Here is a 23,526-nt window from a genome sequence, read left to right on the forward strand (position 1 = left end):
GTGGCAGCACTCCAAGTGGAGATGGTAGAAATGCCTTTGCATATTAGAAGAGATGAGTTGGCACTTGGTCTATTGGGCTAACCTTAGAGGTCATACGTACCTTGCACATACTGGATTGAACAACACATTAGTACTAATGAACAAACATCCTAATGGTCAATGTGAGTGTGGCAGTACTCTAGAAACTCTAGAGCATGTTGTTGAAATATGCCCATTATACTTATACATATAAGAGCAGTTCTTATAAGTCAACTTCAGAATGAAAAGATAGCTCTAAAAATATCTGATATTTTACAAAGAAACTCTGGAGAAGTTTGTTTAAAATGTGTTTTTTATTTTTTGAAAATGACAGGATTATTTTATAGAATGTAGAATTGTCCAGATTCAGTATTATATATATTCAGTAGGGGGCGGAAATGCACCCTAAAGTTGTTTGCCTACCGCCATAAAACAAAGAAGAAGAAGAAGAAGAAGAAGAAGAAGAAGAAGAAGAAGAAGAAGAATTGTGGGTAATCCAATGCGCAATTGAGGATTTGCCATGAGGTAACGTGTTTACGAGTGTCTGTGGTCAATGTTTAATTTACTTTAAATATACATGCATGGTGTGGCTAGTTTTATTATTTTGGATGTTAGTGGTCTTTGTCTAAACTTGCCATGCTTTTATTAAGTTAGTGATATGTTTGATCATGTTTTATGGTCTGTATTGACGTCCGTTTTAGCTAACGTTAGCTAGCACCAATACTATGTCGTCCTCCTGGGCACGTGGTACGCAATCCAGTTCAGTGTGATTAATCTGTATATATATTCGGTTACATATTCGTTTGTATTTGTTTTACAGCTAAGTGACAGTTTCTGTTGTTTCAGCTTTAGCTAAATCAATGTAAATTCACTAAAAGATCATCAGAGCTGCGAATTTTTCAAAAAACCTTGGAGTGAGATTTTGTGTTTTTTTTTTTTTAGCCACTGCAGGCTAAGATTGAACTTACTTCGAGGACTTCCCCCGCACACAGGACTGAGGTGAGGACACACAACCACGACGTACATTTTATCCAAAATAACTCATTGTGTATGACGTTTTGTGGGGCTATTTATTGTAGTATATTTATAATAGTTATGATATGGTAGTTATATTCTGCATATTGTTTTATATATGTGTGCGTATATTAATATACTGAATTGTTGGAATAAGATGTCGTTATTATGTTAAATATTTAACTGCAGAGTAATTATACGTGTTTGAAATGCTTTTTTGCATTGAATCATACAGGGATGTTTACTGAAACTGATTGGCTAACCCCACCAAAAAAATAATCACGTCATCTGCCTCAAACACAAAGTACTGCCATACCCGACTCTTTGCGCCTTTCTTGTCAACAAGTCGAGGTGGGACGAGCGCTGCAGCCGCAGTTTCCATCTTTGTTTTCTGAATGTAAACGTCGACTGGAAGACTGAAGCCTATACTGCGTATACTATACTCAGTTCCAGAAGAGGTGCAGCACCAATGCGCGGGAACTTTAAAAAATAGCCATCGTCGGTGTTTTGATATTTTAGTATGCAAAGGTACTGTAAGTATCGGTTCTTGTGACATCCCTAGTACACAGGCAGACACCTGCACTCACACAGGTGAGCACGCGGCCACCAGCGGGCGGAGCGGCGTCCCCCCCGACCCCCATCCGGCCTCTCCCGTCCTGTCGGACAATCCGTGCCCCCACCGAAGTATTAATCCGAGCATGTAGCGTTGTTTCTTCAGTGATGTTGCACATTGAGCTGCAGACAGGTGACTTCACTTCCTCACACGAATGGCAGGAGATTGCCTGATTATTTTCGTCTTTTTTACGCAGCAAAGTGTTTACTAAAAAATAAATGAATAATAAATTCTATCACACAGTAGAACTATATCCTCTCGTGCTTAATGCAGCTCTTCTGTGTTACAAACAAGGAGCGTTAATCTACGTAAATGCTTTCCAATATGTTACAAATCTTTAGTTCCTGCACAATGAGCATAGATCTAAAATCAAATAATGAATTTACTATTCTTCAAATTCAAAATAATCAACTATATATATATATACATACACATACACACACACACACACACACACACCTTTTGGCTCTTAAAGATGGTAATCTCTAATTAAACTGGTAAACAGTTCATATAATGTTCATAGTTTGACGTTAAGTTTGAACCAAAGTGTTTTTTATTCATTCATATTTACAGTATTGTTTAAACGGTTGATATATTTTTCAATTGGAAGAAAACAAACCCCTTTTCCAATTTCATCATTCGTAATGTACTTTTTCTTTCTCGAAAGAAGTATCTGTTCAGGCACCAGTATCATTTTAAAAGTATCGGGTTAGGACTGGTATTGGAAAAATAACCAAACGATACCAGATGCACTAAACTTTATGCAAATGAGAGCGACAATTTGCAACCAATGGTCCAGAGCCATATAAAAAAGTGTGGAAGTGTCGCAACTCTTTTCTATGGCTCTGCAATGGGCAAGCACTGAAATAGTGTGGCAATGAGCAGGACCTGCTTAAAAAAAACACTGCTCCTAATTTTTTTCATGTACTCCTTGAGGAAAACATTAGCGTAGAGCCCTGATTTCATACCACTGACACTTTACAAGATGGATTTGTGAGCCCTTTTTTACACCACGACAGGCCAAGATTGAACTCTCCTCGAGGACCTCCCCCTGCACGATGAACAGCCCAGCCACATCTGTACAGCTGCTCAGGGGGGTCAGAGGAGGTGGGGGGCAGAAGAGGCTCTCCGCTTGGCTCCTGAGCTCTTGGCTAATGGCTATTGGACCGCTTCTAAAGAAGACGGTTTCCCTGCTTATGTTGAGCATGTAGGGTACCGACTGCCCTCTTAATCCAAACCCCTTAACAAAATAACTCCCACCCTCCTGAAACTTTGAGGAAAACTCCTCATAAATTGTTGTCTTTGTAAGCGACTTCCCGTCCGAAAAAACCACTACAACATTGTTTTTAGTCACAGCTGGACTTGCACCAGTTACACCAAAGTTCCAGGTCACCACCCTGGCCTGCTCTTTTTTGAGAACCACGCATAGGTGGATTGCTGGTGGTTTAAAATAAGCAGTGGGCGGTTTGGTCCCAAGAAGCTGTTTTAGGGCCATTCTGAAATATAAAAATGGACACTAAGTTAGGGAGTAAGCTAGAACACATTTCATCTTAGAAATGACACTTTTGTATGCCTAAAACAGGAAATGACGGTGCTAGCTAGATATCGTATGACCAATATCTAGCTAGCAATGTTTAAAAAACGTTTTAATGTAATTTGTCAATATAATGATATATAGTATATGTCAGCTATTATTTTAAATTAGTACATTTGAGGGGAAAAAACACTTCTCTCAGCTTTTGACCTTCAGGCGACTAAGTTAATGACAATTAGTTGGATGTCAGAGGAACAGGAAATTGATGGCTGCTACTTTGAGATATCTAGCTAGCAATGTTTTAAAAAATGCTATATAATAGTTTTGTTTTGTAATAGTTTGTCAATAAAAGATGTATATATATATAATAAGATATATATATATATAGTATATGTCAAGTATTATTCATATAGTTTTGATTATCACATTTATGAGGACAAAAAAACTTACTTCTCTGTTTTCGACTTCAGGATAGTTTATGTAAATGATGAGTCAAGATGTCAAGGATTCTCTATTTTCCCGCTCACACATTGAACGAAAGATTTCTATTGGATAAGAGTAGACAGTATGTGATTGGCTGAGAAACCCACCCCACGTGAGCCTGCTTGTCTGTCAGACTCTGTAGGGGAGAGAGAGAGAGAGAGAGTGCTGGCACGAGCCTGTGTGGACGAAAGAGGGGAGGAGGAAGGGAGAAAGGGGGAGGAAGATGTTCAGTTAGTCCACGTTAGTGTGCTCCTTGTGACAAGCTAGCGCCATGTTCTCCCCACGTAGGTCTATGTGTCTGTCAGACTACGTAGGGGAGGGAGAGTGAGTGCTGGCACGAGCCTGTGTGGTCGTCATGGAGACGGCGCAGCTGCTGTTTTCGCGGGCTGATCACAGAGTAAACGGATTTTACCAAGAAACCACACCTCAAACAAATGACAACCAGCGCAAAACTATAACAGCTATCTAAAAAATACGCTGTTTGTGCGAGACCCAAGACTCTACCGAACGCAGGGAGGTGTTATTTATGTCTGTCCGGTAAAAAATACGGCTCCTGTCGAAGTTTACAAAACGTGTACCTTCTGGATTTTTTGAGAAATATGTCGGCAGATTTGTATTGGAGCCTATGGGGCTTTCGGCAGAGGTTGTGTCACTCTAACACTCCTTAAGCAAAAACTAAAGAACTCTAGGATTCTATGAACACATTAATCCAATCAGCACAACCATGCCCTCATTAATCTGAAGAAATGAAGCCTCTAGAGTGTATACTTTGGCTGTAAGGACAGAAGTTCCATATTTTTTTAACCAGATTCTGGCGCTGCCTCACACTCTAGCCCTCGAGGTCCCCACTCTAGCAGACGCAATACACACTCATGTAAAAGTCAGAAACGGAGAGAAGAACTAGTGAAACATAATCAGTGATTATGAAAAAAGTACAATAGATATCAACAAGCAGTTTTTTTCATAAAATAGTTGAGACTTGTGTCAACATTTGAAAGTTTAAATGGTGTCTGTAGCTGAAAGATTGGCGAAGCTGAAAAATCTGAAAGTTGAAGAAGTTTAGGAGGATTTGAAAACAAACTCCATTTGAAAACCATGTTAAAATATGAATAATTATTGATTTATATAAATTCAAGCTTAAGAGCTAGAAAGCTGAAAAGTCATAGCCCTCAAGCCAGAAAGGAGCTGAACATTTTAATATTTGAAGGATTTTAATAGCTGAAAGTGTGAAGGAGTTGAAAGGTGCCACGGAAGAAATAGAAGAATAAGTTGATTAAAGATTCGAAGAACAATACTTGGAATGCATCTTAATGCATTCCAACAATAAGAACTCAGGTGGAGCTGAGGGTAACATGTGGTGGAAGATTTTGCACAGACAATCGTTAAGTAAGAATCAAAGGCTCTGAGTCAAGTATGTCTTTTCTCCGTTTATTTCCTTGCAAGGGAAAAAGGGTCACAACAGCTACGTGGTCAGTAGACTGTCAAGAACCTCCTTTTCTTCCCAACACATCGAGGCAGTTCTTATACCTAAGTTTAGATATCGGTGGCGTCAACAGAAACCGTTAACCATCTTGTTGAGTATCTACAGCCAGGGTACTGGGAACATCTTATCCATGTAAGACACGTCAGTTCTTTGACCGTGTCCCTGCTCTCCCAACATGCTAAAACAAAGGTGGTCATAGACATAACAAACACTTCGTTCAATCTCTACAGCTATGACCCTGGAAACATCTAATCCAAGTGGGAGACATCAGTTCTTATGTCAGGGCCTTTGTGACCTAAGCACTTGCAACTAATAAACTGGTTATACAAATGAAGCATTTAAAAGGGTCACATATCATTTTCCCATTACATTCCACTCTTTTGATTACATAATAATCACAAACTATGCAATCAATTTAGAATGACTACTCTAAAAATGTACCATCCGATATCTACCACATCAAATATCACAAAACATGAACATCTGGACATCGCTCACAAAACTTTGCATGCCACAGAACAAAAACTCCCTAAAAAAACCCCTCCGAAATGGGAAAATAGGAAGAAATCTGTTAGGAGAAGATAAAGACTGGAAACCTTCTCACAGGATTTGAGCGTTACACCCCAGATGTCATGTGTACAGTATTGAAATAAAAAAGAAATGAAAACATGTTTAAATCACAATACCAGAACTTGATCCCCTCTCACACAATACAGATATAGAATATTGTGGAAAGGTCATTATATCAATCATATTTACGTTACATACTATTAAATGCAGGGATAAAAGCTGTTTTTGTGAGAATGTTATTTCTCATTGTTTTAGCAAGCTACTGTGAAACCAAAAACATTTAGAACACCAGGAATGCACACAGACAGTGTGTCACTATGTCACTATGCGTATGTGTCGAGGTCGTAAGTGTTCAGCTCGTCAAGGGAGTCCGAGTCACTGTTGGGGTTAACGTCAGAGTCGCGTCTAGGGAACAAGTTTGGTGGTGAGTCATCAGGTGACCCCAGGCTGTACATAGCCATTTGTTTCGCCAAGAGTTGGGCAATCGTATGACGGATCAATGGGATACCGCAAATTACGAATGCGAAGAGAACACAGAGGATAGTAGCTGCTTGTATTAGTGTTCCTTTCCATGAATACCACACCCGTGTGAGCCAATCTGGGGAGGGAGATTTGTCTCTTGTCATAGATTCCTGAAGTTTTGTCATGTTTTGTATCGCCTGATGGATAATGCCTTCATCTTTGTCATTTTCAGGGATAAACGTACAGCAATATTCTCCTATGATAGCACAAACACCTCCTTGGGCAGCGGTCAATTGGTCTAGTACCATGCGGTTCTGCATAATCATTAAACGCATGGCGGTCATTTCCTCGCGAATACCCTTAAGGCCAGCTGGAGTCATGTTTACAAAGCTTTTGAAACGGTAATCAACGGTTTCCAGTCGTAGCGTGTTTTTCCCCACTCCTGTCCATGGAAATAGTCCCCACAAAACTTTAACTGACGTACTGGCGTGTTTGAACTCGTCAGGCACATCGCTGCCCCAGATTGAGTTGTGTGGTGCAAAATTGACTTCCGGGTTAAGGCCAGTGTCCAATGCGGCCATTCGTTTTGTTCGTTTGCTTGTCCGTGTTGTAGCTGTGAGAATAAAAGTATGATCAGTAACGCGAACAGGAGTACATATTCCGCTCCACTGAGGGGGGAGAGACACGCGGAGGGTGGTGCCACACAGCCACCATCCCTCGGTCACTGGATAAGTACCGTTCTTCCCAGGGAGGAAAGTGAAATGGAAAACAGAACAATTAACATTGGGCGGGCAATCTCGTGGATTTACTGGAGTGAAAGTCCAGCCAGAACACGACCATTTTTGGAGATGAATGGGCACTTTTGCGGCCTTTTCTGCAGTGCCCTTAGCTTGGCAAAAGCTCCTGTTGTGGTTTTTGGCGCAGTCGTTCCGGAAAGGTGGGAAATGGTCTTTATTGCAATTTAAATCATTAAACGCATGGTTTCCTGCAATGAGGATCGTGTCACACCTTGCAGGGTCTGTTTTCCCCACTGGATGTGTCCCATCACGAGCATAGCAGAGAGGAAACCGTGTTGGGCTTTCCTGAGCCTGGAGGGCGAATGTAGACGTTTGGTTAGCCGTGTATCGTTTGATATCGTGAGATTGTGCACAGTCCAAATCATCTATCGTTTCCCATGGGGATAACTCATAAATAAACAAAGAATCTTTGTCGCTATCGTTGGATATATACAGGACTATGGGGGGCACATACCACCCACTAACCGAGAGCCCGCAGAAACATCCTTCAGACCTCCCCAGGGGGGCTACGGCTAGCCGTGGTTGATTAGTGCTGATGGGTAGCGGAGAACATACGTCGGAAGCATTTTCTTTTGTCGCTACGTGTTGAGCATAGCGCCACCACATATTTGCAGAATATTTGTTCAATGGGTTCATCCCATTTTCGAACCGGTTGTCTAGGCGGGTCAGTGCTCGCTTGGTGCGGTTGCGAATGGTCGAGTTAGAGTGAGTTGAGTTGTTGCGTCGGTCAAGTAAGTCGTCTAAATGTTTCTGGTGGAGGACAAAATATGGAATCAACACAAATAAAGTGACACCTGCAAATAAACACATGGTTACACGAGTCCCCCCCAGTCGTCTGAGGGGGTTCCATGAACGCTGTCGTTCCATGATAAGAGAGAACCACTCTTTAGATAGCTGATTACAAAATCTCAAAAACCGTAGTGACACAAACAACTACTGTGTCTATGTGGAGGGGTCCTGGCCGTGTTCTTCTTCTTGTGTTGGTCCGCAGGTACACGTTGGGATGTGGAGTCTGCCAACCTTCTTTCTTGTGAGGCACCCGCGTTGTAGACAGTCAACACAGATCACAATGCACTGTGTGTCTGTCGGTCAACTGTCCGTCCGTGGTCACTGGATCGGTGGTGTCGGTTGATTGACACTTTTTGTGGAGGTAGGGTCGCCTGAGCCCACTGCTGGTACTGGATCTGGAACCTTCTTGCAATGGGATGCGTGGACCCAAGTTGCTCTTTCAGTTACCTTGACCGCTGTTTGGGTGACCAGGAGAATCTGGAATGGACCCTGCCACCGTTTAGCTTTCCAACTTTTCCTCCTGAAGTCCTTTACCACCACGAAGTCACCTGGTTGCAGTCGGTGTAGTGGACCCGTTGCTTCTCTTGGAAGTGCAGCTACAACCTGTTTTCTTACATCAGACAAAGTGGAAGACAGTCGAATGCAATAGGTTAACATGTCATTCTCGCACATTGTGGTGGAAGGGAGTGGTGTTCCTGGAGCTTCCACACCTATATGGGGAGGAACTGCGAAAAGGATTTCAAATGGGCTTAGGTTGCTGCGTGTTCGTTTCCTCATCCGCATGTACATCAGAACCAAGGGCAGTACTTTTGTCCACGGTAGACCTGTGTCTGTGCAACATTTGGCCAGTTTTGTTTTCAATGTTCCATTCTCTCTCTCTACCGCTCCTCCACTAGCTGGATGGTATGCGCAGTGTGTTTTTAAGTCAATACCCAGGTATGCACTTAATTCTGTGATTGCTTGGTTGACAAAATGTGAACCATTGTCGCTAGAAATTTTGCTTGGGATTCCCCAGCGGGGAATGATCTCTGAAATCAAGGCTTTAGCCACTGTGGAGGCTGTCTGCTTACTGGAGGAAAACACCTCAACCCATTTGGACCACATGTCTACCATTACAAGACAGTGCTTCTTACCTTCCGATGGGAAGAGTTCCACAAAATCCATCATTACATGTTCAAACGGTCTTGTAGGCGGTGGATGTGCTGCATGATGTGACACCTGTACTGAACGACCTACATTGTGAGTTGCACATGTTATGCATGCTTGGCAGAACCTTTGTGCGTAAGCTGCAAAGCCTTTTGTGAACCATGTTGCATCAATGATACTTAACATTCCCCCTTTTGACACATGGTCTAACCCATGAGTCAATTTCGCATAGTGAGGGAAGAAATGTTTAGGTAAGCATGGATTACCATTCGGACCATACCAGATGCCGTCTATGAATTTGGAGCCTGAGGAGGACCAAAAACGTCTCTCATCTGAAGTAGAGAGGGACTGCACGGCTGCAAGAGAGGAGGGAAGAGAACACATGGCAGGAACTGGGCGTGATGGTTTGGGAAGAGGACGTCTAGCAGCCGCTTTTGCAGCTAAGTCCGCTCGCTCATTCCCCTTTGCGATGTCGCCTGTGCCGGATGTGTGCGCTGCACATTTACAAACGGCAATAGCTGTGGGCAACAAAATGGCATCCAATAGTTCTGCTATCAGAGTGTGGTGTAACACTGGTTTGCCATCCGATTTGAGAACATTTCTGTGTCTCCACAGCGCGCCGAAATCATGAACCACGCCAAAAGCGTATCTGGAATCAGTGTGAATGGTTGTCGTTTTATCCTCAGCTAGTTTACAAGCTTCTGTCAGCGCGATTAATTCTGCTGCTTGGGCTGAGAGGTGACATGGAAGAGGGCCGGAACACAGAACAGCTGAGTCTGAAACAACAGAGAAACCCACAAGATTAGAACCAGTCAGGGGATCCCGTGAAGCAGATCCGTCAACATACATTACCATGTCACTGTTGAGCAGAGGTGTGTCTGCGAGGTCTGATCGAGGTGTGCACTGAGCTTCCAGCTCAGCCAAACAATTATGCTCCTCTCCATCCTCCGGAGTGGGGAGAAGAGATGCAGGATTGAGGACATTGCAGCGGTCGTAGCGGTGCTACTGGTCGTAGTTTATCGCCATGGGATTGTAGGAGCACTGATGTCATACATCCAGAACGTTCATCAACGGTTTGTGTGAACGGTTTGTGAGGATCAGGAAGACCCAAAGTCGGAGGAACTTGTAACGCGCATTTCATGTCCGTGAAAGCTTGAGAGGCTGCAGGGAGCCACTGAATTTTATCATGCGCGCTGAGATTTTTCCCATGTATCAATGCGGACAGAGGTTGCTCGAGTTGGGAGTAATTTGGAATAAATGACCTACAGTAGGAACACATTCCCAAAAATGACATCATCTGTTTCTTGGTTTGTGGTTTTGGAAGTGTTACAATTGAGGCGATGCGTTTTGGTGATAGTGTCTTCCCTTCACCGGAAATGTTATGGCCTAGGAAATGAACGTTCTGTGAAACAAACTGTAGTTTGGATAGGCTGGCCTTGTGTCCTTCCGCTGCTAAGTGTTGAAGCAATTTGAGTGTGTCCTGTTCACACTGCTTTTGTGTTGGAGCTGCAATTAAACAGTCATCAACATACTGCAAAAGAGCTGTTCCTGGAGACAAAGTGAGGCTCTCCAAACTTTCCCTGAGTGCCTCGTTGTAGATCGTAGGTGATTCTGTGTAGCCCTGACACAAGCGTGTGAAAGTGTAAGGCTTGCCATTGAAATTAAACGCAAACCAAAACTGACTGTCAATGTCCACAGGGACACTGAAAAAAGCATTTGAGAGGTCAACCACGGAAAACCATCGAGCATCAGGTGGAACCTGTGCCATAATGGTGTAAGGGTTGGGAACATTTGGGGCTCGTGCGTGGACGGCTGCATTAACTGCTTTTAGGTTCTGCACGAAGCGCCACTCAGTTGGTTTGCCTGCATCTCTGATCTTTTTAACTGGAAAAATAGGTGTTCTTACCGGCGAGTCAGGACATGGAACAATGACTCCGGCCTTTAAGAGGGAGTTGAACACCGGTGTTATACCGTCAATGGCCTCTTGGCGCAGTGGGTATTGATGTTTGTGGGGACGGAAGTCTGATCGAGGAGTGATGACCACAGGTTGACATTTTTTGATGAGTCCCACATCATATTTATGCGCTGCCCACAAGGTGTCTGGAACAGAACTAAGGGCAGGAGAAATAGAGGAGACATTAGTCAAAAATGTATCAGTGTGTGTGTCAAAAAATATGTTATTTTCATCCATGACATAAACAGATCTGAGAGCAGGTGTGCAAAATGCGAATGGCTGTTTAAAGAAGCCTGTCAACGGAGAGCGCATCACAAGTGGATCTGGTGTAGCCTCCCAATCTGTCAATGCCTCGCACGCTGCGACAAAAGGTCCCAAATCTCTCCATTGGTCTGTTGCTGCTTTAGACAAGGAGATGTGTGGGAAAGAAGAGTCCACATTGAAGAGGTGCTGCTGAGAGGGGGTGAGAGAAACGGAAACAGCACATTTAAGTGTGGACCAAAACAATGTCATACATGCAATTTGATCATTCAGATCCTGTAGAAATAATGCATCATATTGCTTATCTGGCCCATGTGACACATGAGCTGTGCAGTGGAGATATGAAGCATCCATGCACTCTGCCTCAGGCTGGACGCGTGATGCTGCCAGGTGGGACAGTTCTGATTGTGAGTCAACCGGAAGCCACCACTGATACACACACATTGGATCACTCATAACTGTCTTTGCCAGAATATCAACTTCTTACCCGATTCGTGTGAAAATCTTCCTCATCGGATCGTGTTGAAGCCAATCAGGTCTCTTTTGGTCGCCGGTCCCCTCTCTCTGAGTGTGATGAGGTATAGGGCAGAATCACGTTTGGTGGATCCTGAAGGGGTCCCTTCCCGGACGTCCTCGGAGTCCCGACGGAGCTTCAAACGATCCCACTTCTGACACCAAATTGTGGTGGAAGATTTTGCACAGACAATCGTTAAGTAAGAAACAAAGGCTCTGAGTCAAGTATGTCTTTTCTCCGTTTATTTCCTTGCAAGGGAAAAAGGGTCACAACAGCTACGTGGTCAGTAGACTGTCAAGAACCTCCTTTTCTTCCCAACACATCGAGGCAGTTCTTATACCTAAGTTTAGATATCGGTGGCGTCAACAGAAACCGTTAACCATCTTGTTGAGTATCTACAGCCAGGGTACTGGGAACATCTTATCCATGTAAGACACGTCAGTTCTTTGACCGTGTCCCTGCTCTCCCAACATGCTAAAACAAAGGTGGTCATAGACATAACAAACACTTTGTTCAATCTCTACAGCTATGACCCTGGAAACATCTAATCCAAGTGGGAGACATCAGTTCTTATGTCAGGGCCTTTGTGACCTAAGCACTTGCAACTAATAAACTGGTTATACAAATGAAGCATTTAAAAGGGTCACATATCATTTTCCCATTACAAACACCCAATGCTCCTTTGATCGAAGGTTTGTGAGAGCAAGATAACCCCCTTCCCCAAACACAGCTGCAACCCTAGATCTTTCTATCTCTCCATCTCAGGGTCAACCACTGACCTTGTAGCCCAAGACAATTGTTCACAGAATGTTTTTACCACCTACACGCACACATTCCAACGCATTTTCAGCAGGAAATGCATTTTCTAGGTATTGTTCTTCGAATCTTTATTCAGCTTATCATTGTTGGAATGCATTAAGCGTTCCAAGTATTGTTCTTCTATTCTTTATTTCAACTTATTCTATTTCTTCCGTGGCACCTTTCAACTCCTTCACACTTTCAGCTATTAAAACCGTTCAAATATTAAAATGTTCAGCTCCTTTCTGGCTTGAGGGCTATGACTTTTCAGCTTTCTACCTCTTAAGCTTGAATTTATATAAATCAATAATTATTCATATTTTAACATGGTTTTCAAATGGAGTTTGTTTTCAAATCCTCCTAAACTTCTTCAACTTTCAGATTTTTCAGCTTCGCCAATCTTTCAGCTACAGACACCATTTAAACTTTCAAATGTTGACACAAGTCTCAACTATTTTATGAAAAAAACTGCTTGTTGATATCTATTGTACTTTTTTCATAATCACTGATTATGTTTCACTAGTTCTTCGCTCCGTTTCTGACTTTTACATGAGTGTGTATTGCGTCTGCTAGAGTGGGGACCTCAAGGGCTAGAGTGTGAGGCAGCGCCAGAATCTGGTTAAAAAAATATGGAACTTCTGTCCTTGCAGCCAAAGTATACACTCTAGAGGCTTCATTTCTTCAGATTAATGAGGGCATGGTCGTGCTGATTGGATTAATGTGTTCATGGAATCCCAGAGTTCTTTAGTTTTTGCTTAAGGAGTGTTAGAGTGACACAACCTCTGCCAAAAGCCCCATAGGCTCCAATACAAATCTGCCGACATATTTCTCAAAAAATCCAGAAGGTACACGTTTTGTAAACTTCGACAGGAGCCGTATTTTTTACCGGACAGACAGTTTTGCGCTGGTTGTCATTTGTTTGAGGTGTGGTTTCTTGGTAAAATCCGTTTACTCTGTGATCAGCCCGCGAAAACAGCAACTGCGCCGTCTCCATGACGACCACACAGGCTCGTGCCAGCACTCACTCTCCCTCCCCTACGTAGTCTGACAGACACATAGACCTACGTGGGGAGAACATGGCGCTAGCTTGTCACAAGGAGCACACTAACGTGGACTAACTGAACATCTTCCTCCCCCTTTCTCCCTTCCTCCTCCCCTCTTTCGTTCTCCTCCTCTCTTTCCATTCCTCCCCTCTTTCCTCCTCCTCTTCTTTCTTCCTCCCCCTCTCTTTCCATTCATCCCCCTCTCCCTTCCTCACCATTCCATCCTCTCTTTCTTTGTCCCTCTCATTCTCTCCCATCCTCCCTCTTTCTGCCCCTCTCTTCTTCACCCTCTTTCTTTCTCCCCTCTCTTCCTCCTCCTCTCTTTCCATTCATCCCCATTTCTCCCTTCCTCCTCCTCTCTATCCATTCCTCCCCTCTTTCTTCCTTCTCCTCTCCTTCCATTCCTCCCACTCATTTTCTCACCATTCCACCCTTCCTCAGCCTCTCTCTCTCCCTCTCATTCTCCCCCTCTCTCTTTCTCCCTCTCCCTTCCTCCCCCTCTTTCTTTCTCCCCCCCCACTCTCCCTTCCTCCTCCTCTCTTTCCTTTCCTCCCCCTCTCCCTTCCTCACTTTCTCTCCCTTCCTCACCTTCTCTCCCGTTCTCTCTCTTCCTCCCTCCCTCTCTTTCACCTTTGCTCTCTCTAGTGTCCTTCTACCTTCCCCAATGCCAACATTTCAAAATATAACCCCCATGGAGGGAATTCTTACTGTAATGTTTTTGATGAGGCCTATCGATTGATAACGTCATAGTTTGAAGGACACATAATATAAAATGTATAAATATTATACTGAATTACCTGTGAGGGTGACAGAAATAAGATGTCAGTGTTATTTACTGCTTTTTTAGTGCTGGAATAAATTATACCCAACTGCAAGGTACTAATGCTTTTGATACCTTAATTGTTTTTATTAACTAATACTTGAATGTTTGCTGAAATTGATTGGATGGTCCTATTGGAAGTGTTCCACCAGCCATCATTGCTAAAGGGATAAGAAACCTCTACTGAAAATAAGTCACATGCGGCATTCAAAATGAACAGTGACGGACAACATTGCTACGGTTGAATATTTATTGCAACAAATAACAATTATAAACAAGCGTAAAAAACAATTGAACATAAGTAACAAGTCAAAACAAAATGAACACATAACTAATACATTATGAACACAATCTTATAAACATATACATTTTATAACAGTAGAAATTTTAATTTTTCGCCACTTCAACCGCCTGCACCTTGTTTCCTGTCATTTTAATTTGAACTTTTATCACAGGTTCGATCATGACAAGTTCGATTGGCTCCCACAATCTCTCCTCAATTAAGACGGTACGGCCGTCTTCTAGGAGAAGGTTGAGGTTCCCCGGATCTCCCTCAATCTCCATCACCCCGAGTGCCCCCACGATGTCCTCTGAGCGTACCTCCTGTTGAGAGAAAAGTAGACATTATCCCGCTGTCAGACGCAATCCAGAGCAATCATTATCGTTTTTAAGCAGGCAAATAAAATAACCCCAGCACGGAGGCATTGCATTATAATTTATTCAACTTTTTTTTAAAATAGCCACTTCAAATTTAACATAACATCACCCAATCAAACGTTGCTGTTGAAGCCAGATAGTGTAAAGATTGTCTAAAAAGTGAATGTTTGTTTCAATTTCATAAAAAAACAAGTAGGCCTACCTCGATGGTGGAAAAGTTTGTGGACTGGAGTCTGAGCCCATAGTTAGACCTCCCAGCTTTAAGATGGGAAACTTTAATGTGGGCCCCCACCTGCAGCTGCCATACGGCCGCCTCCCTCCAGAAACACAGCGACATCTGTGATTCCCCCTGTAGAAGGTAATGTGAAATAATATTTTAATTACTTTAATTCTCTCTTTCTCTCTCTCTCTCTATATATAGATATATTATATATATATAGAGAGATTATATATATATATATGTGTCTGAGGACTCGTATGAAGGCAAATCACTGTCAAAATAAATCCATATCAAACATTCGCGGGCAAAAGTCCATCTCGCGCAGCAAAAGTTGGCGAATGTTTCATGTGTGCGCGAGCATGGATTTTTGCCCGCAAATGTTTGATATGGATTTGGATTTTTGACAGTTATTTGCCTTCATACGATATATGCAGCGTAATTACTCAGCTATCTAAATTAATAAATGTATTTTATTACATATATGTATGTATGAATGAAGTGGACTGCCTACCTGCTGCATCGTGACGTTGCGCAATGGAACGACGTCTCTCCCTGTGATTTCTTTTAAAGCTGACAGCTGAACAAAATGGATCTTTCAGTTAATTGACATTTTATACCAATTTGCAGCTAATATTAAACCTGTTTCCTTTTTAAACCACCGTAGGCTGAAACTTAATTTACCTCGACCACCTCGCCCTCCACGGTTATCAGGCCCCTGGCATCCCGGCAGGTGCTCAGCAGAGTCAGTGGAGAGGGGGGGTGTATTAGAAGCTCTGCTTCAAGTTTGAGCGCTGCACTGAGCGCTATAGGAGCGCTCCTAAAGAACAGCGTGTCCATAGTTATATTTAATTGATATGGGGGGGACTGCCCTCTCAGGGACAGCCCCTTTACATTATAACTCCCACCATCCTTAAATCTTTTGCCAAACTCCTCGAATACAGTGACTTTGGCCACTGAATCTCCATCTGTTAGTGCGGCCAGAATATTAAATTTAGTCTGTGCTGGTCTCGCACCATTTGAGTCAAACTCCCAGGCCACCACCCTGGGCTGCTCCACCACCAACACCACACATAGGTGGATTGGCGGGGGGCGAAAATAGGGTGTTGGAGGCTTTGTTGTCAAAAGCGTCTTTAGGGCTATTCTGAAATATTAAAATAAACACAAAGCATTAAGAAAAAGCTATGTAGTAGGTTAGTACACATTATTTTCTAAAACGTTTCTTTTATTTCATATTGTGTTGCTTCATTAGTATATGGTTATCACAAACGTATAAGGTTAATATCTTAATCGTATCGTATTAAAGAGAGCATTACGTTTGCCTAAAACGCTAAACTGCATTCAAAAATTGATGACCACTATTTGGAAATCGCTTTTGCTAACCAAGATACTCGATCTAACCGCTAGCTTAAACATTTTAAACAACTCTAGTCACTTAATTGTTTCTTTTGTTAAAAAGAGTTATACTTATAGGGTTATACAATATAAATACTCAATTCATGTCAGTTATTCTTCATATTCTTCATTTTCTTATCTCATTTAGAGAGGAACAAACTTTCTTCTCTGTCAGCTTTCACAGGACTGAGGCAAATCACCGACTTTTGCTTGCACGAGACGGACTTTTGCCCGCAAAATTTTTTCTTGGATTTTTGACAGTGATTTTGACAGTGATGAGTTCAAAAGCGCTCCGATGATGTCGGATATAATGGCTGCTGACGTAAGTGTTTGCCTGATACACCGCGTAGGAGCTTAATGTTGATATTTCCAAAACTAGATTTAGCAAGGTAATAGTGTCACGAATTAGTCTCGTATTATGTACTAAAAAATCATTAGTGAATTCATATTATGCCTTAGGAAAACATTACTTAATCAACTTTTCACATTTCAAGAATTAACCACATGTATTGACCATATCTTGTTGTCAATTTATCAGCTTATACTATAGTATCTTGCTGATGATACGAGTGCTCTTAAAGGACAACTATAGATTTAATAAAATGCATTAAGACAGCTGAGGAATTAAGCTTTGAGGTTTGTTTGGTACAGTTTCTATCGAACCCGGAATTTTGAGAGCGTAATGCCCAAATGTTCCTGAATTTATCAATCAAATCTAACGTCACATCAACGCATCTCCGTCAAATTCCTCTGAAGTCTTGACCGGTAAGTACCGCTGAGCCGCGGGTCTAAGGGCTCATAGTTTGGATGGTGTAATGACAGTTATATAGTTGTTAAACGGCGTTGTCGTCCGTTTGTAACCCGTGCAGTATGTGTACACTAATGAAAGAGTGAAATATTCCCTGTGTATGACAACGCCAAAACGTAGCTAACAATAACATAGCCTAACTGGCATAAACTGGTTAGTTGGGTAACTAACTTGGTGGTAACCACGGGAATATTTCACTCCTCCATTCATGTCTGAATAATGGATAAGTTACAAATCCGATGTCAATACTATTTAAAGTAGTTTGTCTTTTGAGAAACATAATTAACTAACGTTAACGTTAATTAACTATGTTGGTAATATGGAACAGCGGTAATCTACTTCTCTCTGTATGTAATAATTTCTTTTTGGTGTTTTGTTTAAAGGCTGAAAGTTTGAACCTTCTTAATGTCAGTTTGTCATATTGTTTCCTCTCTAGACAACAGAGCATCCTCCTTATCTGCATTGTGTTTGGTAAGTTACAGAAATAGCTAACACTACTACACAACTATACTGCATACGTATATGACATACGTAGATCTTTTCAATTTATTAAAAAGAACATTTACATTGTATTTTGTGGATGGTTGCCACATATCATTTTTGAAATTGTTGATGTATTTTTTGTTTGTGTTTCTTTATCAGTTGAATAGTTAATACTTGAAATGGGACACGTTTTTTATAGTCTATATTGCAAGATAATGTCCTCAAATGTCTTTGTTTATTTTTATTGAGGAATTAAGCGATTAAAAGATATTACGTTTGAGAAGGTGGAATCAGAGAGTTTTACATTTCTTTCTTTAATTTCATACAGCTATTGCAGCTATCAAACTAATTGCCCCAGCTCTGATTATATGTACGATACTATAGAGCCATTTTAATTATTAAAGTCCCCGAGAGGCATTAACACATATTGAAATAATATATTCAATATGTATGTTCATTATTTGTTGTCTTGTTGACATCAGTCAGTTTTGCCACAAATCTGCCACACTGCAATGAATATTTATATTCTTTATATTACTTTTGTGATAATTGTGATTTTTCAATGAGACAAAAATGATCAATAAGGAAATACATTGAAAGTACATTTTAAATAAACTGAACTGAAAATGTCTCCTTTTCTCTCCCTCTCTTCATCCGTCACCCTCCTCCTCCTCCTGCCGACTCGGCTTTTCTTTCTTGAACGGCAGACCATAACGGCTGGTGACTCTAAAGTGCAAGTTCACACATCAATTCAGATATTGCTGTAAGTAAACTCCAGCCCCCCGCGACCCTGTGTGCAGGATAAGCGGTTTGACAATGGATGGATAGTTTAGAGTTTAGTATGCCTTCTCATCATAATAATCTGTCCCGAAACCTTCATTGAGTTCTCTTTCCTTCTGCCTCCTCTTCCCTGTCTAACTGCAGCCTGCCAGTGTTGGTGACTCCTTGGATATTTGACAGTAAGTTCTCACATATGATTGCCAACTGGATGCACTTTCTTAAAACTTTTAGTTGTAATGAATCACTGATGGCTGAGCTGCATTGCCTGTGTGAGCAGCATGCGTGTGTTGCTCAACCTCTTGGTTTTATTTTCGGCACGTATGTTAGCAGCTTTGTGTCAGCTGTGTCTTTGAGGGCTGTTGTTACTCTGGTGCTCTCTGCCCCGCTGCTGCGAGTGCCACACGGAAATATTCGCAACATAGTAATGTCAGTGTGGGACTGCTGTGCGTAGAAAAAAAACCCAACAACAATATATATACATTTTTAAATGGCACACTTTTTCAGGTGAGGGTGGAGTTATTTCAGGGGGGAGGCGCGCCCCCCCTCTTATAATGGTAGGGGAAACACTGTATTGTGTTACGGGTTCTGCTTGGTTCACAGAGCGTAAAAAAATATTCTCAGGGCTTTACAACGCGTGCACTTACAGCATCACAGGAGCCCCACATCGGCCCAGGAATCATTGTTGACAGTTCTTGATGTACAACCAACAGCTTTAGCCTTCTACAGTTTTGATGTCCCTCTGTCAACATTTTCCAGGAGAATAGTCTATAATTAATTAAATCCACACTCAATAAGTGCCTGCCAGCATATATATGTTACGGTTAGATGACACCTTCAATGATCCAGTGGTGGTAGAAGATTGTCTAACGGATGTTTTTCTTGTGTCTTGCAGGTGTCCTGCTGTCCAGCATCTCTCCTCCTCTATCCCATTGGCTCTCTGTCTATCCTATACCTTGTATCCACTCTGTCTACAATTTGATAACTCTAGCTTTCCTGTCAAATCTACCGCTCTGTCTGATTTTGGAAACTCTATCTTTGTATCCCTCTTCTATCCCACTCTATCTGTATACAGAAGCCTGAAAACCCTGATATTCTGAAACCTGAACCCTGAACCCTGAAACCTGAACCTAAGGTTATTGCAACCTGTCTGAACAGAACTCTGAGAGTATCTCCACTCTCCCGCTCTCTGTCTCTCCTCTGAACACTCACTCACCCGGGTTATTGGTACCTGATCTACCTTTTTGAATGATAGATTGAATGAGAGATTCTCTTCTCTCACTCTCACCTCTCTCCTATCAACTCCTATATTTATACAATACTATTACTGTTTTTACTAATTTGACAAAACATTTGAAATTTACTATTAATGAGATTGGCCTGAACCAAATTGGCCTGAACAAAGAATTGAAAAGTTAATTCAGAAGCAGAAAAAAACATAAAGTACAAATCTTTTTGTTATAATTGGAAAAACTACACCTTGAAGAATTGGATTGTAAAAAAAGTACTCTTTATAATTGAATCAGGTAGATTTCCTGATCAGGTAGATTTCCCTATTTGCAAAAGTGCATTGAATTAACATAATTAAAGACAACTGCACTATGATATATAATAAAATACATAACTATTACAAATCCATATTAGAGAAGTGTATTTGCTCCTGATCGCTGTTGCTGTGGACCTCTGTTGGTTTGTACTCAAAGGTTTGTTTTGTGAGCAAACACTGTTGTTAACTTGATTAATCTACGTACAAGGGAAAATAATCCCGCTACATGCATTGTATCAATTATACCTAATTCATGAATACATAATTTTTTCTTATAAACTTACATTGTGCATATCAGTGTTTTGTTGTTTATACTGAAATAAAACACAGACGTCAACCAGGAGGAAGTGGATTCATCAGGAGTGGCTGTTTCCTGCTGATCCAACGTTCTTCAGAAGCATCCATCTGTCATCACACTCCCACAACAACTGCTCCTGAATATAAACAATAGCCTAATAAAGTATTAAGATAATTTCTACCAAAATGTAGCCATCTGAAGGGCCCTTTCAGTCAACTGCTTCATGTGCACCACCACCATCTTATGCAGATGCTGTAAAGAGAGGACAGCACAGTGATGATCCATGTGTAGCAGGACCTTCTAATGTGGACCAGGTGAACCAGAGATGTCAGCCTGATGCTTCATGCATACCACAGGTTTCAGATACTATAAAGAGAGGACAAGCCAGTAAAGAACCATGTGCAGCAGGACCTTCTAATGCAGACCGTGTAGACCCTGGAGATCAGCCTTCTGAACAACATGTCCGTGCATCCCACAGCCAGGCTTCTATCAGATACGGCAGATCCAGAAATTGGCAGTGCACCTGTAACTCACTGACCTTTCTTGCATTCCTCCATGAGAATGAAAGCACCACCGGAGCAGACCTGGACCATGTTTTGTATAAAGGTAACACGATGTATAGAGAGACCAGGAAACAAGTCACTAATCACATCTATCTGACCACCGACGAGCTCACTGATGAAGTTTCTGCACGCAGCGCTACACACTATGCAGACATGACTCAGCTTTCAAGGTGCGGCACATTAGGAGAACCTTTACCTGGAGCTGTGGATAGCTTTCTGGATCTGGAGTCAGGACTCAGCTGCTTGCTGTCAGATGTGAAGTACGCTTTGCTGTTGATGAGACTCTTTTGTATCGCAGTGTTCAGAACCAAGTCAGGCAGGTACGGTTTCTTTGACCCACACTCCAGAACAGTCAGAGGTTTGCCCCTACCAGCCGGTTCACGCACACCAGGTGATTGACAGGCTCAAGAAGTCCCACAGAATGATGGACACACAGTCCTCCTGTAACTATGAGTTGAAGCCTGTGGAGTTCTACAATGTGAACACAGTCAACCTGAACGGTTGTCTCCCAAACACAGACTGCAGACCTACAGCTGTCCCTGTGGATGAATCAAACTCACCTACAGCCACTGATTAGACCAGTTCACCTGAAATGACTCCTCACACTCCAGCTGTAAAACAACCAGAGGTCCTCATCACAACATGATGCTCCTCACACTGAATCAGAATCAACTGCTCAAGTGATAAACCCTGTTCTCAGTGATCCATCTGACAACATATTGACAGCAGAGTCCAGTGACATCATCTTCACATCATCGGTGAGACAACAAGAGGTCATAAACTCCAATGAACCAGAACTGTCAACTAAATCCACTTTCCTTCCATCACATGATGCTTCTCTCAATGAACCAAGTATTTCTTCCTCAGTAGAAAATACTGTTGCTAGTGATCTATCTCATGTTCTATTACAGGGAATCTCATGCAAACTGACAAAGTGTAATAAAAACAAAAGGAGAAAAATGAAGAGAAGACTGATGATCTCAGAAAAAAATCAACAAATGCAAGAGATTAAAAAAAGCAAAGAAAGGGAAAAATATGCCTCAAATAAAGCATATAAAGCAGAAAAAAAATCTCATGCAAGAATGCAATATCAGAACAACCCTGAATTTAGACAAAAGAAAATAAATAATACAAAAGACAATGTTGATTTTCAACAAAAACGGAAAGAGTACATTTCCTCCCAGTACAGAAACAATGCTGAATTTAGGGAGAAACAAAAACAAATCTTGGTCTCTCGTCACAGAAACAATGCTGAATTTAGGGAGAAACAAAAACAAATCTTGGTCTCTTGTCACCGAAACAATGCTGAATTTAAGGAGAAACAAAAACAAATCTTGGTCTCTCGTTACAGAAATAATCCTGAATTTAGGGAGAAACAAAAACAGCACTTTGTGGGCCACTACAGAGACAATTCTGAGTTTAGAAAGGAAAGAAAACTGTACTTCAAACGTTACTTCACTGCTTTTTATAAAGACAGCATTGATTTTAGACAAAGGAAGAGATCTCATATTATTCAGCGATACGCTCATGACCAGGCATTCAGGATAAGACACAAACAACTAATGAAACAACGAATAAAAGACAGATATAAAAACAATCCTACATATAAGAGTATGCAGAACATGAGATGTGCCATGAAAATAAAAAGGAAATACAGACAGATAAATAAACCAATAGAAGAAAGTGACAACAGTTTGATCAAAGAGGCCATATCTGTTTTTAGGTCACAAATAAAGTCCGGTCCCACTTATGTTTGCACCGTCTGTCACAAAGCATCATTTCCAAACCAAGTGAAACCCTGTAAACGGTTAAACTATGTAAGAAATCCAGACGTGGTTGCAGCATGCCTGACAGGAAAGTACGTCCATGTGTGTGATGACGAGTGCAGAGATGAACAGCAGTGTAATGGGCCTGATGAGAGAAAGGAAGAGTGGATCTGTCACACCTGCCACAATCATCTTAAAGATGGAGTCATGCCGACACTCGCTGTAGCCAACAACTTGGAGCTCGCTGACATTCCACCTGAACTGTGTGACCTCAACATATTGGAGAGACATCTCATAGCCAAGTGCATAGCGTTTGCAAAGATCGTTCCTCTTCCCAAAGGACGCCAGAGAGCGATACATGGCAACGTGGTTTGTGTCCCGTCTGAGGTGCAGGAAACAGTGGAAGCGTTACCCAGACTGAGAAGTGAGTCTCAAGTGATGAGAGTAAAGCTGAAGAGACGATTGTGTTACAGAGGACATCAGCTGTTCCAGACTGTCACCTGGTCTAAACTAGTGCAGGCGCTGCATAAACTCAAACGCATTCATCCACAGTATCAGGACATCACTATCAGAGATGAGGCCGAGCTTTGTGACCCAACACTTCCTGATGAAGATGAGGATGATGATGATGATCCCACTATGGATGACAACGACTATGTGTGACTCGCGCATGTGGAATAAACATGAAGAAGTGTTCACGTGGTGTCATCATCGTAC

General features: G+C 41.9%; 1 protein-coding gene and 2 long non-coding RNA genes across 3 annotated transcripts; 1 reads left to right on the plus strand and 2 right to left on the minus strand.

Moving 5' to 3' along the window:
• The first annotated feature begins 461 nt into the window (after positions 1-461).
• On the plus strand, positions 462-5,609 carry LOC144390996 (uncharacterized). The gene is made up of 3 exons (XR_013454854.1): positions 462-543; positions 961-1,017; positions 1,268-5,609. It is a non-coding gene; the product is annotated as an uncharacterized LOC144390996 (long non-coding RNA).
• On the minus strand, positions 5,077-11,588 carry LOC144390995 (uncharacterized). Its single transcript, XR_013454853.1, has 2 exons — positions 10,816-11,588; positions 5,077-8,373 (listed from the first exon to the last, which is right to left on the minus strand). It is a non-coding gene; the product is annotated as an uncharacterized LOC144390995 (long non-coding RNA).
• A 1,711-nt stretch (positions 11,589-13,299) lies between these two features.
• On the minus strand, positions 13,300-15,723 carry LOC120815537 (uncharacterized). The gene is made up of 3 exons (XM_078097499.1): positions 15,688-15,723; positions 15,159-15,305; positions 13,300-14,902 (listed from the first exon to the last, which is right to left on the minus strand). The coding sequence occupies exons 1-3, from the start codon at positions 15,694-15,696 to the stop codon at positions 14,687-14,689; spliced, it is 372 nt and encodes a 123-aa protein (XP_077953625.1). The 5' UTR covers positions 15,697-15,723; the 3' UTR covers positions 13,300-14,686.
• Positions 15,724-23,526: the final 7,803 nt, after the last annotated feature.

Source organism: Gasterosteus aculeatus, chromosome Y, assembly GCF_964276395.1.
Source record: "Gasterosteus aculeatus chromosome Y, fGasAcu3.hap1.1, whole genome shotgun sequence".
NCBI lineage: Eukaryota > Metazoa > Chordata > Actinopteri > Perciformes > Gasterosteidae > Gasterosteus > Gasterosteus aculeatus.